Genomic DNA, 18246 nt, shown 5'->3' on the forward strand with positions numbered 1-18246 from the left:
AGGGTTGATCGTAGTCCGGGTGGGGAAACACAATATTCTCATGATCTGAAGATACTATATGCTCTGGACTGCATTGAGGTTGGTTACCCTAGATGCTCTGATACCAATGTTACATGATGAGGGTTGATCGTAGTAATCACAGCCTTAATTAACTTAATTACTGTAGAGATGAATTTAGATGAATGCAAATGCAACTATATTAATGATGCAAATGATTGCAATTGAGATGAGATCTGTTAACAGATCTATGATGTTGATGCCGGAAAGCCGGTAATACTGTGGCATGTAGTTCTATTGCTGTTACGAGGGCTAGAAACCCAAAGGTTCGCACAAGTATCAATCCCATTTTGCGTGGTGGCAGACACATCCGCTAGGGGATCCGTGGAGATTGGCTCCGCGCGCAAATGGCGTGGAGTAAGATCTGTGAGGGTCATGCAGATACATAGGCCCCTTCCCTTCCGTCGAATCGTTCGGCGCTTTCCGTTCGCACGGTCCTTTAGTGGGAGTTGGGCAGGTACTATGGGCTTCTGACTTCTAGCTACGCGCCGCGCGCCCCTCGCAAAGCGAATGGAGGCTGATAGTATTTTGAACGCGTTCAAAATACTGAAAATCTTTCCTCCTGGCAAGGGGAAAGTATATACATATACATCGAAATAAAAATAGACATTTATGTGTGGATTCTATCCATATCTTCGCGTTCCTCCAAAACCTCTCTCAGCATGTTGACTTCATGCTGATGTAATGACTACTTTAACTTTTGAACTCGATTCCTATCACTTATATATGTGTGGAGGAAGCTGGTTGGCCAGCACAAGTGTTGTCGGCCAAGTTTGGACAAGTACTATTTGCAATAATATCCCTTAAATGCCGTTCTTTGTTGTGATGCTGCCCAAACAAATGATGACCATTGACTATGACTTGGCCGCGTGCTGTTAGGGTTCCTGAGGTGGCTGCCGACTGCTGCCCAAAGGGCTTGTATGGCTGCCAACTGCTGCCCAAGGACCTGTATGGGTGCCAACTAGTGCCCTACACCCTCCAATGATGATGGTAATGCTGATGATGATGCCAGCTTGTCTTCGATCAACCTGAAGGGTGTGCACATGATATTGGGGACTTTTTTTTCCCCAAGAATAGATTCTTTTATAAGAAATCCCGCCAAGAGGCATGATACGGCACTGTCTACAATAAGTAACAGAACAAAAAAAAAATGAAGGTGGGGATTCCTCATGGCTGGTTTCTCTAGGAGGGAGGCTACATCGGGCTTTTTTTTTGGGGGGGGGGGAGGGGGAAAGCCAAACCGGTGGCCTATAATGTCAAATGACTGTTTTCTCCTTTTTGGCAAAGAAGGGTTTGGTGCTCTAGGTGTGGAAGAATGCAGCCTGTTGTATTTGCATGCACTATGAGTTCCTTCAAAACATAGGAGAGAAGCAGAAAGAGGGAGACATTAGACAATGAACATCTTATGAGGCTTTTACAATGGCAATATCAGCCCGTAGATGGTGTAGAACAATGTGCCTGTGAATGAATGAACTGAGTTGAATGTGATGAGGGAAAGTGGCTTTTAAATAGGGAAGAGTGAAGCTGGCCAATTGTCCCTATGGAGTTGGCCGACAGCAACAAATAGCCCCCACGACTTTAATAAATGTGAAACTACATATATGCCCAATAAAAAGGTCCAATCCCACACAATAGTGAGATGCACAAATTCTAACAGGCACACCAAGCCCGGAAGAGGTTGGCTGTAAATCTATCGGCAAAGGAGGTCTTGAACCCTCTCAAGGGGGCCACGGGAAAGAACCCATAGTTCAAGGGCCACCCTTGAACTATGGAAGCCGAGAGGAGATGTGGTCCAACTTTCAAGTGAAAATTCTTGGAGGGCTTTGTCCCGTGTTGGAGATTGTGAAGCCTTGTGTGGGACCTGCACATGACTTCTGACATTGGGCCGGACACCAGACCTAGATGGTGCTTGGTGACATGTCCTTGGACAAGGGCTCTGTCACCAATTGGCCGAACATTTGGTCCATCTCCAGTTTTTGCGTCTCGTTCACTTGAGGCCAGGCCGGTGTCTCATGTGAAGAGGCCAGTATTTTGCTGACATGGACGGGAGCCAGACTGGTGCCACCCGTGTGTTAGCAGGATGGTGTCGTATGGACGGGAGCCAGACTGGTGCCACCCGTGTATGACCTGGACTGTGTTCGACCCATGGGATTGTCACGCCATGGAAGAGCCAGTATTCGTGCCGTGTTTTGCCTATGGGACTGTCACACCATAGGGAGACTCGTGCCTGGAACTGTGTCTTACCTATGGGACTGTCACTCCATAGGAAGACCAGGTTTTTATGTTTTATGTCGTGCCAGTTTTGTGCCGACAGATATTTTGTACTTGTTCCATGAACGGGAGATATATCCATGTTACTATTTGCACATGCACACATGTTTTGCATGTTTGAAACTGTTTTCGCATGACATGTATTTTTGTGTTTGCCTGCTTGACGTGTTACTTACGGAGTGGGGACGCCTGCCAGTGAGTCGTGAAGTCTGCTCTGTATTTTGACGAGCTTTGGTGCATGTGAACAGGTGGTAAGTATATTGCACATGTTGTTTTAATGTTTCATATTCTAACCCTTTGTTTTATAAGGTTTAACGTTCACACACTTAAAAGTGGGCACCCCCTTTGGGCACCCATTTAGGGGCCAAGGTGGGGAGCCCCACTTAAGTGAGTGTGTGGGGGTGGGTGCATGGTCACCTACCCACACTCCCAAAGAGCTGGCTGCCCACATGCAAGAGTGGGGAGCCAGCCAGCACATCTTGTTTAACTCTTCCTCCAACCTTAATAAAAGAAGCGGGCGACCACCTTTGAAGATGTAATTTTTTGTGCGCCTCCATCACCTTGCGCTCCATCGATTGCTGACGGTTGAGCCGGTTGCGCATGCTTCCTTCTCCATCGTTGCTGGCGACTCCACAGGCTAGAGTGGCTGCGTTAGTCCTTCAACGGGCTGTACCCACTGCACTGAAGGCTGTACGACTGTATGCTGCGCCTACACATTGGGTGCGCCTCCTCCTCCTCCACTTCAAGAACTGCTGCGCATGCACTTCTACAGGGGCTGGCTGGCAGACTGCAGGCGGTTTCTAGAAGACGGCTGCATTTCTCCCAAGCGACTGCATTCCCACCATCTACAGGCGCCTGTCACCTTCTATAGTTCATAGGCTGCGCCTGTTTTACCTGCAGGGCTGCCCCCCATTCTCATAGGCGGCTGCCACAGTTCGGGCTACGTCTGGGCTCCTCCACGCTGCAGCCAGGCCTCTCCTCCCTTGCAAGTGAGTACTCCTTCTCTCACAGCAGGCGGCTGTGGTCTTTGCGGTGGTACTTGTCCTGGTGGCTACACTAAGTTTATCTACAAGGCGGCTGTGCCATCTCAACAAGGTTGCACATCTTCTCCACTGGCGACTACAAGAGGACTTCACATCTACTGGGTGGCTACATCTTCTACACAAATACCACGGGTATTGGTCTTCTATCTGCCATCCACAAGTAAGTGAATTTCAGATTTAAGTAAAGTATTTTGTGTGAAATCTGATAAGGGATTCCCGACTCCCTATACGGCCAACACCCGTTCGGTGCCGGGTAATCCAAGCTCTATTGGAGAACCTCGGTCCAAAGGTGCTGAGATCAGGAGAGCCAGGCGTTAGTACGAGAGCGCCTGTTTGTGCGTGGTCTCGGAACACCAGTGAGGCGCTCTCCGCGGAGTCCAGTGAAAGCACAGGACCGTAGAGATTGGACCACGCTAGTGGTCGTTCTGCTTCGAGTATCTACTTCGAACGCCAACTTCGAACATATTTGTTTGGTACTGTTTTCATATGTACATGGACATCATCTGGTTCTTGGAACCCATGGAGCATTGTATTTGTTAAATACTCCCAATAAATATATCATATATTGAGGGGGGGGTCGGCTCGTTCCGGCCCCAGTGCTGGTGTCCATCTTTCCATTTCATTTCATTTCAATTTCAAGTTGTATTAAGTTGTCCATTTCAAATTTGTGGTTTTAAAGTTGTGCTATTAAGCGTGTGGGTGTCCAACGGAGTCTTCCCACTTGACGGGATCGGTTTCATTGGTATCAGAGCACGGTTGTTTCCCTCTTCCCAGTGGGGAAACGAACCTGTGTACTGGACATCCCGCTTTTAGCACACTTTAAACACAATGGACAGCCAAGGCAACCCTTTGGAAGTGCCAAATTCGAGGGGTCCATCTAGTGCCTCTCGTGGGTCTGATACCCTGCGAGGAAGACACAAGCCCCTTGAAAGGGTTAATGATAGTGAATCAAAGAGTCAACTGTCTCCAGGAAAGACAGTTATGCTTGAACAAGAGCCTGATGCTATGAGGGCTGAAATGGAACATATGAGAAAACTTTTGCAGGCTCAAGAGCAAGAGTTAAAGTTTTTGCATGAAGATCCCCATGTGCAAAGTGCTATTGAAGCTAGAAAGGTTGATGCAATGGTAGATGTAACTTTTGAATCAATGGCACGGGAAGTGGGCAAGAAACCAAGGGAGTTGGCACTTGCCTACCTCCTCCGCAAAGGTGATATTAAAGAGGGGGATGACGGAGAGCTGAAATTCAGAAATCCACCTCGTCTAAAGCATGGAGATCCCACATCTCAAAGGTTGAAATCTTTTATGCAAAAGGAAGAGGTGACAGTCACCTCTCGACATGCATCTTCTCCACAAGGCACAAAGCCTGATAGATATATGTATGCCAGTGCTCATGGAGGGCATGAAAGTCACATGCATGCAAGACATGAATTCCATGGTAAGGGTGAGAGGTCTGCTTCCAGAAAAATTTTGCCTTCTGAGTTGTCTCATGGAGAGACATTGCCATATGCAGGTAAGTCACATGCATCTGAGTTTCAAGTTCGTGGAGCACATGCCACCGTGCCTCATGAAACTTCTATGACGGTCCATGGAGCCCATGCAGAAAGGGCTGCCCCATTGGATAAGGGGAAAAGAAAAAGAGGAGACCATGAGCCTCATGCCAGAAAGCTCAAGGAATTCAAAGTAGGTGACAAATCTGTTAAGTTTGATGTCTTTCATGGTGAACATGATGCTTCTAAAGTGTTAGCATTTGTGGCAAAGTTCGACATTGCTTTTAGCGATGAGGACTTCACCGAAAAGTCAAAAGTACGCCATGCTAGCATGTTTTTGAAAGGGACTGTTGCTCATTGGTGGATCACTGAAAAGATCACCAAGGATCCCATTAGCACTTGGAAGGAATTCAAGGACAGATTTTATGCTCAGTTCTTGCCACCAAATGCAGAGCAAACTCTCACTCAAAAGTGGGACAGGTTGGAGTCTTATGCCTTGAGATCTCTCGTAAAGTTATATTCTTCTCCATACTAGACTTTGTTTGATGACAATGCTCAAGATTTTGTATGTATATAGGGGGTACCTCTTTCATACCCCTAAAGTATCAACATCATCGATGAGGTCTCGATGTTAATAGGGCCCAGGCATGTCACATGTGCATTGATCTCTCATAAAATTGGACTTCTCCATGTGCCATCTGTTGAAAATTCCGGACACGGAATCACCTACCTCTATAGCTGTCCATCCAACAGCCTTGGAAATACTAACACCAATGGGGGCACCACCAGCCATTGAGACTAGAACACTTCTCTCACAGTTCACCACACCACCCACACCAGAAAGACAGCACAAAGCAAGGGCACCAACAACCAACACGAAACACCACACAGAGATACCTCAAAACTCTGTACTCCACCAGATAATCAAAGACCGCATACTTATTCACAATAATACAAAAATTCCTCCACAAATCAGCCAGCTTCACTCGGCTTCCTTCACTCCAAAAAAACTTCCTTCCAAAAGCTTCCTCTCTCAGCTTCAGCACCTTGTGCTTTCTCTCTCCACTGCTTGCTCCAAAACAGCCCGCTCAAACAAGCTTTTTCCACACCAAAAAAAGCTTCTTCAAAGAGATAATGAAAGCGTGCAACAGTATGTTAATAAGTTCTGGAAAGTGTTGCTGGAAGTAACTCCCTTTATGCAAATCACTGAGGATGAAAGAAAGAGGAAGTTTCGTTCTGGACTGCAACCAGCATATCGATCGGGCATTGAATTGCACCCGAAACATACTTTGCAACAGCTCACAGCTTCTGCTCTTGCTACGGAGCAATTGGTACTCAAGATTAAGCAGGATCAAGGAGGTTCCAAGGGGAAGACAAGGCTGTCCCAAATCTGCAAAAGGGTGGACAGCCACCTAAAAAGAACTTCCGGGAGACCTACAAGGGTGGTAAAGCTGAAAATAACACATCTAAAGACCAGGGCCCAAGGAAGAACAAATTCGGCTTAACCCCGGAGCGAAGAGAGCAATATGCCAAGGATGAAAAATGCTTTTCTTGTGGTAGCAATGACCACTTGTTTCGACAATGCCTAGATCGCAAACCAAAGCACGAGGACAAGCAGACCAAGGCTAATGTACATGCAGTTCCTGATGTGCAAGGAAATACAGGTCATTATGCAAAAGAGCGAATGGTTTGCAAGGCTTGGGGGCAAATCAAGGATCAGCCCGTCTTATTCATGTTTGATGACTGTGCAACTGACAACTTCATCTCTATGCAAACGGCAGCTGCATTGGGTATTGAGGTTGAGAACATGGGACCTCAGATTGAAGCCGAAGCTGCATTTATTGGTAAAGAGGTGCAGGTTACCCCATTGATAGGGAAGTTGCGCATCCATATCCAGGGCTACCTTGATAATGAGCATTTCCTAGTTGCTCCACTGAATGGATGTGATGTATTGTTGGGCAAGCCGTGGCACCATAGGCTTGAGCCCCGCAAAGACTACAAGTCCAATATGATTTCTTTTATGCATAAAGGCCGCATGCATTTTATTGATGTTGGCAAAGAAGGGGATTTCATCCACAACTTGTATCACACATCCAAATTAATAAAGCAATGAAAAAGAGTCTTTCTGCTTACTTGGTTTTTGTTCGTGATAGCCTTGTGCCAAATCATCAAAATGTGGATGCTATGTCTAATGATAGGCTGAATTTTCTTCATGCATTCAACGACTGTTTTGCTGATTCATTGCCAGGTGAATTACCTCCCCAAAGGCCCGAAGATCATCGTATAGATCTTGTGCCAGGTAGTTCTCCACCCAACAAACCCGCATACCGAGTGAGTGCTGCACAACAAGAAGAAATCATGAAGTAGGTAAATGAGCTTTTAGAGAAAGGTTTGGTTCAGCCCAGTTCCTCACCTTACTGCTCTCCTGTGCTTCTTGTTCAAAAGAAGGACGGATCATTCCGTATGTGTGTGGACTATAGAGCTTTAAACAAGCTTACCATCAAGAACAGATTCCCAATTCCGCGAATTGATGATATTTTGGATAAGCTTGATTGCTCGGCTTGTTTCAGCCGACTTGATCTGAAGAGTGGTTATCACCAGATACGAGTGGTGCCACAAGATGTTCATAAAACTGCATTCAGGACAGCCTTTGGATTATATGAATTTTTGGTAATGCCTTTTGGTCTCACCAATGCTCCTGCTACTTTTAATCGTATGATGGATAGGATATTTCGACCCCATCTCAAATTCACAGGAGTATTCTTTGATGATATCTTGGTTTTCTCCAAGAATGAGCAGGAACACAGAACTCATTTGGTCACAGTGTTCGAAGAGTTGCGGAAGCATAAACTTTTCATTAATGCCAAGAAAAGTGAGTTCTTCCTTTCAGAGATTCATTATCTGGGTCATATTGTATCCAAGGATGGAGTTACAATGGATCCTGCAAAGATAGAGACCATTCGCAATTGGCCCGAATTGCAAAACGTACATCAAGTACGTAGTTTTCTGGGATTATGTTCGTATTATAGGCGTTTCATAAGGCATTTTGCTATGATTGCCACTCCTCTACATGATCTCACGAAGAAGAAAATTGCTTTCAAATGGACTTCAAAGGAACATGATGCTTTCTTGCAGCTCAAGCATGCTATCATATGTGGACCTGTTTTGATTGTTCTTGACTTGCACAAGTCATTCGTGGTTGAATGTGATGCTTGTGGTGATTGCATAGGAGCTGTCCTAAATCAAGAAGGGCATGCAGTTGCATACGAGAGCCGTCGTTTGCATGATGCTGAGTTTCATATGGATATCTATGAGAAAGAGCTCTTGGCTGTAATTCACGCCTTAAAGATATGGAAACATTACCTTCTTGGGACTGAATTTGTAGTCAAGACAGATCATCAAAGCTTGAGATACTTTCTATCTCAAACAAAGCTTTCAGAGAAGCAGATGAGAATGGCAAACTTTCTTTCCATGTTTCATTTTCAGATTGTGCATACTCTAGGAAAGAAAAATGTGGTGGTCGATGCACTATCCAGGAGGCCTTATGTTGCTGCAATCTCAGTGGCCTCTCATGGAGACTTATCTGCTATGAGAGATTTGTATCATTTGGATGCTGATTTTTGCCATATATGGACTGATTTGTTGGCTGGTCATTCACATACCTCTTATGTTATCAACGAGGGTTATCTTATGAAGGATAATTGCTTATGTGTGGTGAAGGATTTGCGTCCAAAGGTTATGGACGAATGTCATGCTCCACCATATGCTGGTCATAGAGGTATTATGCCTACTACACGCATGATTCAGGTGACAGTGAGGATGAGGTCCTATTTACTTCTTCACTTGATGCCCATTCACTTCTTACAGGTGGTCATGGTATGCACTCATGGATCATTGATTCAGGTGCCTCCTTTCATGTCACAGGTTGCAGAGACTTGTTTGTCAGGTATACTGCTGGCAATGAAGGAGTGGTTTATTTGGGTGATAACCATGCATGCAAGATTCTTGGCAGAGGTGATGTGAGGCTTGTGTTTGCAGATGGCTCACAGCTTATGCTCCATGATGTCAGGCATGTGCCTGAGATCAAGAAAAACCTGCTTTCTACTGGACAGCTTGATGATGCTGATTATGTTACCACATTTAGTCGTGGAAAGTGGAAAATTAGTAAGGGCTCACTGGTTGTTGCCAGAGGCTCTAAGGTGGACACTCTTTACTTTATGCATGCAGGTGTTTGTCACCATGCTAATGTAAATGCAACCGAGTTGCCGGAAATTTCTATGTGGCATAGCCGGTTGGGACACATGAGTGTCAAGGGAATGGAGCAATTGTCTCGTTTGGGTTACTTGCCTTCTCTAAAGTTTTCAAGTTTTCAGTTTTGTGAGCATTGTATATATGGTAGGCAACTACAGTGCCCCCGCAAGAAAGCTCTTGGACAGAAAGATGATCAGTTAGAGCTTGTGCATACAGATGTATGTGAGATGCCTCAGTTTTCTTTGGGAGGGGCAAAATACTTTGTGTCTTTTATTGATGATGCCACACGCAAGGTGTGGGTCTATCCTCTTCGTTTGAAGAGTGATACATTCTCAGTGTTTTAGAAGTTTGTTGCTCATGTTGAGAATCAAACTGGCAAAACACTGAAGGCTTTGCGTTCCGACAATGGTGGAGAGTATATGTCCAAACAGTTTCAGGACTTTTGTGATGCTAAAGGCATCAAGAGGGAGCTCTCTACTCCTTATGATCCTCCACAAAACGGGACAGCAGAGAGGATGAACAGGACCATTCAGGAGAAGGTCCGTTCTATGTTGTCACATGCTGCATTACCTCATGGTTTTTGGGCTGAAGCTGTTATGACAGCCGTACACCTTATAAACAGGTCACCTAACACGAGGCTTGGTGGGAAAGTGCCAGAAGAAGTATGGACAGGGAAGCCTCCGTCATACAAGCACTTGAAAGTGTTTGGTTGCGTTGCGTACGTGCACATACGCAGGGAAATGCGCACCAAACTTGATCCTAAGTCTCACAAATGCATATTCCTAGGATATGGTGACAGAGGTGAAATGGGGTATAGACTTTGGGATCCCGTGAATAGAAAGATCATACGCAGCAATGATGTCATTTTTGATGAAACATGCATGTATAAGGAGCCTGCAAGGCAACAGGAGCCTAGCAGAGTCATCTTTGATGATGATGGACATCATGGACAACAACCAAGGGCTGTAAATCAGCCATTACAGCAGGAAAACCAGCCCTTAAATGGTGCTGAAAATGGTCCAAATGGACAGCCAGAGATGGCAGAAGATATCCCTATGGATATACCATAGTTAGAGGAGATACCGGGCATGATATTTCAGCCTTATGGCATGGAACAGGAGCCACCAATGGGTGATATGTAGGTTGGACAGCAACCTGCAAATGATGGTCATTGGGTACGGAGGTCCACAAGATCCTCCAGAGCCCCTGACAGGTTTGTTCCAGGGGTTGACTACTTGATGCTTACTGACTGTGGGGAGCCCTCATGTTATAAGGAGGCTTTACAGAGGGCAGACAAGGCTCTTTGGGAGCGTGCCATGAAGTCAGAGATGGATTCTCTGCACAAAAATGGAACATGGAAGTTGGTGCATTTGCCTGCAGGCAAGAAGGTTTTGCCATGCAAGTGGGTATACAGGCTCAAAGTTGCACCTGATGCAAAGCCAAGATACAAAGCCAGGTTAGTGGCTAAGGGCTTCAAGCAAGAATATGGTGTGGACTTTGATGAGATCTTCTCTCCAGTGGTCAAAATGACCACACTTAGAGCTGTATTAGCTTTGGTTGCACATGATGATCTGGACTTGATTCAGATGGATGTGAAGACTGCTTTTCTTCACGGTGATCTCCATGAGGAGATATATATGCAACAGCCAGAGGGTTATGCAGTGAGTGGAAAGGAGAAGCTTGTATGCAAGCTGAAAAAGAGTCTTTATGGGCTCAAACAGGCACCAAGAGAATGGTATCATAAATTTGATACATTCATGAAATCCCAGAAATTCAGGAGAAGTGACATAGATCACTGCTTGTACACCAAGAAAGCTTTGGATGGCAGTCTATTGATCCTCATCTTGTATGTTGATGATATGTTGATTGCCGGGAAATCTCGTAAGGAGATGGATACCTTGAAGCAGAGGCTGCATCAAACCTTTGATATGAAGGATTTGGGTGATGCAAATCACATTTTGGGTATGCGGATACTTCGGGATAGAAATCAGCATGTGTTGTATTTGTCTCAGAAGGAATACATTGGCAAAGTCTTGCAGAGGTTCAATATGGACGGGGGGAAGAAGACTAGTACTCCTTTGCCTCCATATGTGAAACTCAGTGCTATGGACAGCCCACAGTCGGATAGTGACAGGGCTGATATGGCCAAGATTCCGTATGCTTCAGCTTGTGGCAGTCTCATGTATGCCATGGTTGCTACTAGGCCGGACATTGCATTTGCAGTGGGAGTGGTTTCTAGATACATGGCCAACCCTGGCAAGAAGCATTGGGAAGTAGTGAAAGGTGTCATGAGATACCTGAAGGGCACACAGGATATGTGCATTTGTTTTGGCAAACAGGATGCATTAGTGCATGGTTACACGGATTCGGATTATGCCGGTCATCCAGATAACCGGAAGTCTACTACCGGTTATGTGTTTACATTCACAGGAGGTGCTGTGTCATGGATATCCAGGATGCAGAAGTGCACTGCCTTATCTACTACAGAGGCCGAGTATATTGCAGCCACAGAGGCTTGCAAGGAGGCATTATGGCTATCTCGGTTAGTGGTTGATTTGGGTTATACAGGGGATATTCCATTGTTGCATTGTGACAGTCAGAGTGCCATCCAGTTGGCAAAGAACCCTGTCTTTCATGCAAAGACGAAGCATGTGGATGTGAAGTATCACTTCATCAGAGAGGTGATAGAGAACAAGCAAATTCAGCTTGTTAAGATTCACACGGATGACAACCCGGCTGATTTGTTGACAAAGAATTTGCCTCCTGAGCGGTTTGCTCATTGCAGACACTTGATGGGCATTGGATGAGGCCAGTTTCAGCCTTGATATGGCCTTGTATATTATCATGTACATGCTGATTTTTCTTTTCCTTTACTTAAGGGCACTTTGCCTTTAAGTGGGAGGTTGTTGGGGTAAAGGCATTATGCCCACCCTTATAGTGTGTACAAGCCCATAAGTTATAGTACATAGTACACTTAGTACTTTTAATGTACTAAGTGCACTATGTGTACTAGTGCAATATACATGTGTGATAGGGGAGTCACACACTCATCTTGATGAGTTGACTTATCCCCACAACTCTCTCTCTCTCTCTCTCTCTCCCTTGCTTCTCTCTGTGTATGTCTCCCACACATGAATAACTCTAACCCTAATTCTATCTCTCCCATTCACCCACCTTGGCCCCTAAATGGGTGCCCAAAGGGGGTGCCCACTTTTAAGTGTGTGAACATTAAACCTTATAAAATAAAAGGTTAGAATATGAAACATTAAAACAACATGTGCGACATACTTACCACTTGTTCACATGCAGCAAAACTCGTCAGAATACAGAGCAGTCATGACTCACTGGCAGGCGTCCCCGCTCAGTAAGTAACACGTCAAACAGGCAAACACACAAATACATGTCATGCGAAAACAGTTTCAAACATGCAAAATATGTGTGCATGTGCAAATAGTAACATGGACATATCTCCCGTTCATGGAACAAGTACAAAATATCTGTCGGCACAAAACTGGCACGACATAAAAACATAAAAACCTGGTCTTCCTATGGAGTGACAGTCCCATAGGTAAGACATAATTCCAGGCACGAGTCTCCCTATGGTGTGACAGTCCCATAGGCAAAACACGGCATGAAAACTGGCTCTTCCATGGCGTGACAATCCCATGGGTCGAACACAGTCCAGGTCATACACGGGTGGCACTGGTCTGGCTCCCGTCCATACAACACCATCCTGCTAACACACTGGTGGCACCAGTCTGGCTCCCATCCATGTCAGCAAAATACTGGCCTCTTCACATGAGACACCGGCCTGGCCTCAAGTGAACGAGACGCAAAAACTAGAGATGGACCAAATGGTCGGCCAATTGGTGACAACGGCCAACACCCGTTCGGTGCCGGGTAATCCAAGCTCTATTGGAGAACCTTGGTCCAAAGGTGCTGAGATCGGGAGAGCCAGGCGTTAGTACGAGAGCGCCTGTTTGTGCGTGGTCTCGGAACACCAGTGAGGCGCTCTCCGCGGAGTCCAATGAAGGCACAGGACCGTAGAGACTAGACCACGCTAGTGGTCGTTCTGCTTCGAGTATCTACTTCGAACGTCAACTTCGAACATATTTGTTTGGTACTGTTTTCATATGTACATGGACATCATCTGGTTCTTGGAACCCATGGAGCATTGTATTTGTTAAATACTCCCAATAAATATATCATATATTGAGGGGGGGGGTCGGCCCGTTCCGGCCCCAGTGCTGGTGTCCATCTTTCCATTTCATTTCATTTCAATTTCAAGTTGTATTAAGTTGTCCATTTCAAATTGTGGTTTTAAAGTTGTGCTATTAAGCGTGTGGGTGTCCAACGGAGTCTTCCCACTTGATGGGATCGGTTTCAGGCTCACAACATGCACAAGTGTATTGGCTAAGTAGAAGCTAAGTATAATGGCCACGTGGCACCGTAGTACAATAGGTGTGCATGTGACACACTTATAGGGCACTCAGTCCCTTGGGCTATTCTATGCTAAGGGAGGTGATATTCAGTTGCATGTTTTCAATGATTTTAATTGGGATAGATGTTATGACACAAGAGTGTCCACTTGCAGCTTTTTCTTTTATCTTGGTGATTCATGAAAAAAGAATAAGATGTATGATGAGAATTTGCACGTCCTACTAGGAAAAGGAGTAGCTAATTTGCTATCTCATAATGTTTTCACCAACCATTTTGACATACTCTTGGATGCATGTATGGTAGCCCTTTCCTCATCCACAATTGCCTCATCAATAGACTAATCTGTGGGCTGAAATTTGAGATTGTAACATTCATGGATCACGATTCAAAGTTCAACCTATTATTTGCAAATTTCAAAACTAAACGGGTCACTGGATTGCTCAAAAAGAGCTAAAATAGCAAATATCTGGCTCCTAAGTACATAAATGAGTAGGAAAAAATGCCTGTCAATTTGAGATTTTTTACATGACAAACATTTCGTGCCTGAGGGGAGGTATGAAATGCATTTCACGGCAACTATGGCTCAGATCCTGACTCCTAAAATGCTAGGGTTGAGCTTTATGGATGAATGAAAGGCTACTGCTGTTCCAATACTTGTGCATGGTTGTGATCTACATATTGGGGCTGCCTTCTTGCTGATCCAGGCACTTCCATTGCTGCATATGACTTTGACTCTGCAGATCTGGCATTGAATATTCTCATTCGCCCCTCAGTTGCCTATTCATATGCATATGCAGGAGTCCAGGACTGGTCTAGGATTGGTTTTGGCTGGTCGGCCAGCACAGTGCACACAATGCCATAGCTGGCACTTCCAACTGGCTAACTGCCAACTGACTCCACACTTGGGCATCTGGCTTTGGGGTGTTCATAGCTCTGGGTGTTCTAATGGTGCCTATCTGGCCTCCAATGCTTGCTTACCATATTCATATGGCACTCACGTAAGTAATGCATGTTGTGGAGTTTTGGCACGAGCCTGAAGGTTACACTTTTCTGTGGATTGATTCCACATGGATTGCCTGTTAGTTTACTGAGGTGAGCCACAGGTGCACCTTCTGTTTGTTAGAGATGCACTGAACATCAAAGAGCATGCATGCATTTTGACTTGGCATGTTCAATTGCAGTAGATTTTTGGGAAGTTACATCATGATGTTTTGGAAGCTTCATATCTTGGTCCCTTTTTCAGCAGTCATTCTGGCATAGTTATCATGTGTTGTGTTCGTGTTTGTGTTGCTCTTATATGCAGTCTCTAGAGATGCTGGAGAAAAAAGAGAGGGTGTTGCAAAAAAAAATATCCCAAGAGGTTGAGAAGGCCAAAGAGTATACTCGTCTCAAAAATAAAAGAGGTACCGTGTTTTTTTACAAAACAACTTGGTGTGCGTTGGTTCTTTTTTTGCTGTTGATTTCTTACCATGGTATTACATGCTTTGCTTGTCATGCCACCATGACACACGCATGCAGCGGCAATTCAGTGCCTGAAAAAGAAGAAACTGTATGAGTCACAAGTTGAACAACTCGGCAACTTCCAGCTACGCATACATGACCAGGTTAGATTGTCATTATTTGTGTGCATGCACAGATGAGCAGGCATGCGTGCATTTTTACGGTGGAGCCATAGAATAGGGGCTTGATACTTTGCAAAATTCGATAGGAAAGTGTTTGTAGAATCTGTGTCCCGCTATTTTTTTAAACAACTAATTCTCCATTAAATGAATAGTTCTATGTTTTGTCTATCTTTGCTCTTTTGTCCCAGATGATCTTGTTAGAAGGAGCGAAGGCAACTACGGAAACAGTGGATGCTCTCCGCAATGGTGCAACGGCTATGAAATCTATGCAAAAGGCAATGTAAGTTCACACTTGTTCCAATACCCATTTCTGCGTTGAAGAAACCATCTCAGGCGCCTTTGCTTCTAGGTGCTTTTTAAAAAAACCTAATCCCCCATTCCCAAAGCTTGTACTTTCCAATATTTAGACATTCTGGTGGACCTTTCATACCGGGAAATGTCTGGGTTCGTGACATCTCGAGCCATTGTGAAGCCACTTTTCAGTCTTAAATTGGGCAATGCTATCCACATGGCATGTGACATTTGTCAATTGAGATACTTGGGTTCCTCAATTAATCCATTGTCGAAAACTCTAAGGAAGTGCTCCTTGTAGAAGTGAAGTTTTGTGGGAAGGTCTGCGGGAGTAGCCAGGTCCTACTAATGTGTAGCTAACCAAGACCTTTGTGAATGATGCGATTAGGTGAGGTCTAGAAGGAGGGTGTCCAAGCTGTATTGAAAAGGGGGCATATAGTCTATTTGGAGGTTCCGTGAGTATACCAATGCAAAACACAGGAGTAACGAGCCCAACTTTGCCATTGCTTTGCAAATTGTCTGGAGAACGCTTTTTGTGGAAGATGGATGGTCTGTATCCAAAGTGTGTAGATGATGTATGTAGGTAACCATTTGGAAGAGAGCTTGTCACATGCACAGCATGTGGACATGCTCAATCCCCAACTTTAGGCTGTGGTTAGGAATCTTTGGGGCAGTAAACATCCCAGGTATTTTACCAAGGCAATCAAAAGGAGTCAAAAGGAGGCATTTCTAGGCAGTTTGGCATTATATTGCGTTTTATGCTTGTTCTACGTTGGTTGACTGTATATAGGGGTATTTAGGGAGCCTATAAATAGTTCATTCCCTTTTGTAATCATCTGCTCCCAATTTTTTGGGATAGGTCATAGGCATAAGTGATTCCTGTTGGTAGGCCACAAGGCCAGGATCTATGTATATATTGATGAATTTACATAGAAAATGCTTTTCAGCAACATCTCTCTTTTCTTTGTCCAGCTTTGCGTTCTGCACAGTTCTTAATACATGTAGTTCTTCCACATGTGACATTGGTATTAGACTTGGATGATCCCATGGTAACGTTGCCGCTTGTGACGTTGGTATTAGAGCCTAGATGATCCCAGGGTATCACAGCCCATGTCGCCAATTCAGCACCTGTGGGATCATCCATGCCACCACAAAGTCAAGGGTATCATCCCTGTACGATGAAGTAAGGGTGGGTGGGAAACGCACAATACAAAGGTAGCTATTTTTGGTCTAGACAAGAAAACACAGCCAAGTGGTTCTCCAACATCAAGTATCCCGGTGGAGCCCGAATGAGGGTGGCCATGGGGTATAGAGTCCCTAGGTGGGGATCATGGGGTATGAAGCGGCAAGCCCCCAGCTGCTCAGCCTGGATACCACGATACAAGGATGAGTGGAGGAACAAGGGGGGGTGTGCGCTCTTGCCGCACGTGTCGGAGCTAGGGACTTGCCAAGCACCGTGTGTGAGCCACGAATGGCTGCAAGCACACAACCAGGAAACCAACAAGCTCAAATCAGGGAGCAATGGTGTGTCACTCACCGCTCAGACCGCCGTCGTGAAGGATTCTCGCGCCGTGATGAAGGAGGAGCCGCCGTCGCCGTCGCTCTACCGCCTCGCCGCTGCCGTGCCGCCACGCAATGCTCGATCGCTACACACACTCTCTCTCTCTCTCTCTCACACACACACACGCCCACACACACGCTAGAGAAGGAGATAGAGAAGATGAAGCAAGAGCACTTCTTGTATTCAACACTCAGAGAATGAGAGGTTTTAGGTTACATTTGACTTTTATATGTGACCTGGCCGTTCACACATGGGCGCCCTCACATGGCCGGCCGATCCTAACCCTTATCCTGATGAAATTCGAGGTGCGTCTCACCTTAGGCAAGGCTACCCTCTACCAACCCAGGGCATCGGTCTGGAGTGGAATACTCCTCTCCTACCAAGTGTCAATAGGGCGATAGGTCGACATGAAAGCACATAACAGACATACATTGCCATTTTTTGTAGGCCTTTCTTTTTATTTTTTATTTCTCTTTGGATTTTTGCTCCCAAATTATCATGCGTTCTTACATCCTTTCGACAAAGGAGTAGAAGCTACGTCTTAGAGGTCAACACACACGGCCAGGTTGTTCAAGCATTAAGATGGTTTTAATTCTAGACCTAAGACAACCATATTCCAAGGTTAACTAAAGACATCATGCATTCTCAATAATTTCTAAAATAAGGTTAAACTCAATTAATGATTTACACTAACACCTTAGGCAACTTCAAAAACTAAGTAGTGCTTGACAAATTCCATGTGGTCATGCATTATAGTTCATGCAATTAATTAAACAGTAAAAATGAAAGAGAGTGGGCATGAAAGAATTACACCTGTATTTTGGAGATCTCCTTGATTCGATGAGAAATACCCGCAATTTGATGTAGATATCCATGTATGAACATTGCGGTAGTCCCAGGACTATGAAAGCAAACCCACCTCAAACTTTTCAACCTGTATAATTAACTAACAAGCACTATACCTCGAGAGGCACATCAGTGGGAAAAAATAAGGACTCGTTTAAGGACACAAAACTAGAAACAACTTGAAAACACTAACCTACCTACCAGTCACCACACTAATACTGAGGATCAAGGTAAGAGGATGTTGTAGAGTTCTGGCTGTAGCCCTAAGGCTAAGCCTCTATCCGCATCATCCAAATAAATAAAATCAGTCTCGGTAGTGCCATGAGTCTTATCCGTTCATTCATCGTCAGATATATCTTCTTCGTCCTCCCATCCAC

The 18246-nt window shown here is 45.0% G+C and overlaps 1 protein-coding gene across 1 annotated transcript in view; it reads left to right on the forward strand.

Annotated features, from left to right (window-relative positions):
- Nucleotides 1-18246, forward strand: part of LOC147625990 (vacuolar protein sorting-associated protein 32 homolog 2-like) — a 43886-nt gene that overhangs the window by 11414 nt on the left and 14226 nt on the right. Inside the window, exons 2-4 of the mRNA XM_086817555.1 lie at nucleotides 14853-14952; nucleotides 15068-15153; nucleotides 15360-15451. Of these exons, the coding sequence (XP_086673681.1) occupies nucleotides 14853-14952; nucleotides 15068-15153; nucleotides 15360-15451 (278 nt within the window). The remainder of the gene's footprint in view (nucleotides 1-14852; nucleotides 14953-15067; nucleotides 15154-15359; nucleotides 15452-18246) is intronic.

The sequence above is a fragment of the Cibotium barometz genome, chromosome 23 (assembly GCF_041138505.1).
Source record: "Cibotium barometz isolate CiBa-2024 chromosome 23, ASM4113850v1, whole genome shotgun sequence".
NCBI lineage: Eukaryota > Viridiplantae > Streptophyta > Polypodiopsida > Cyatheales > Cibotiaceae > Cibotium > Cibotium barometz.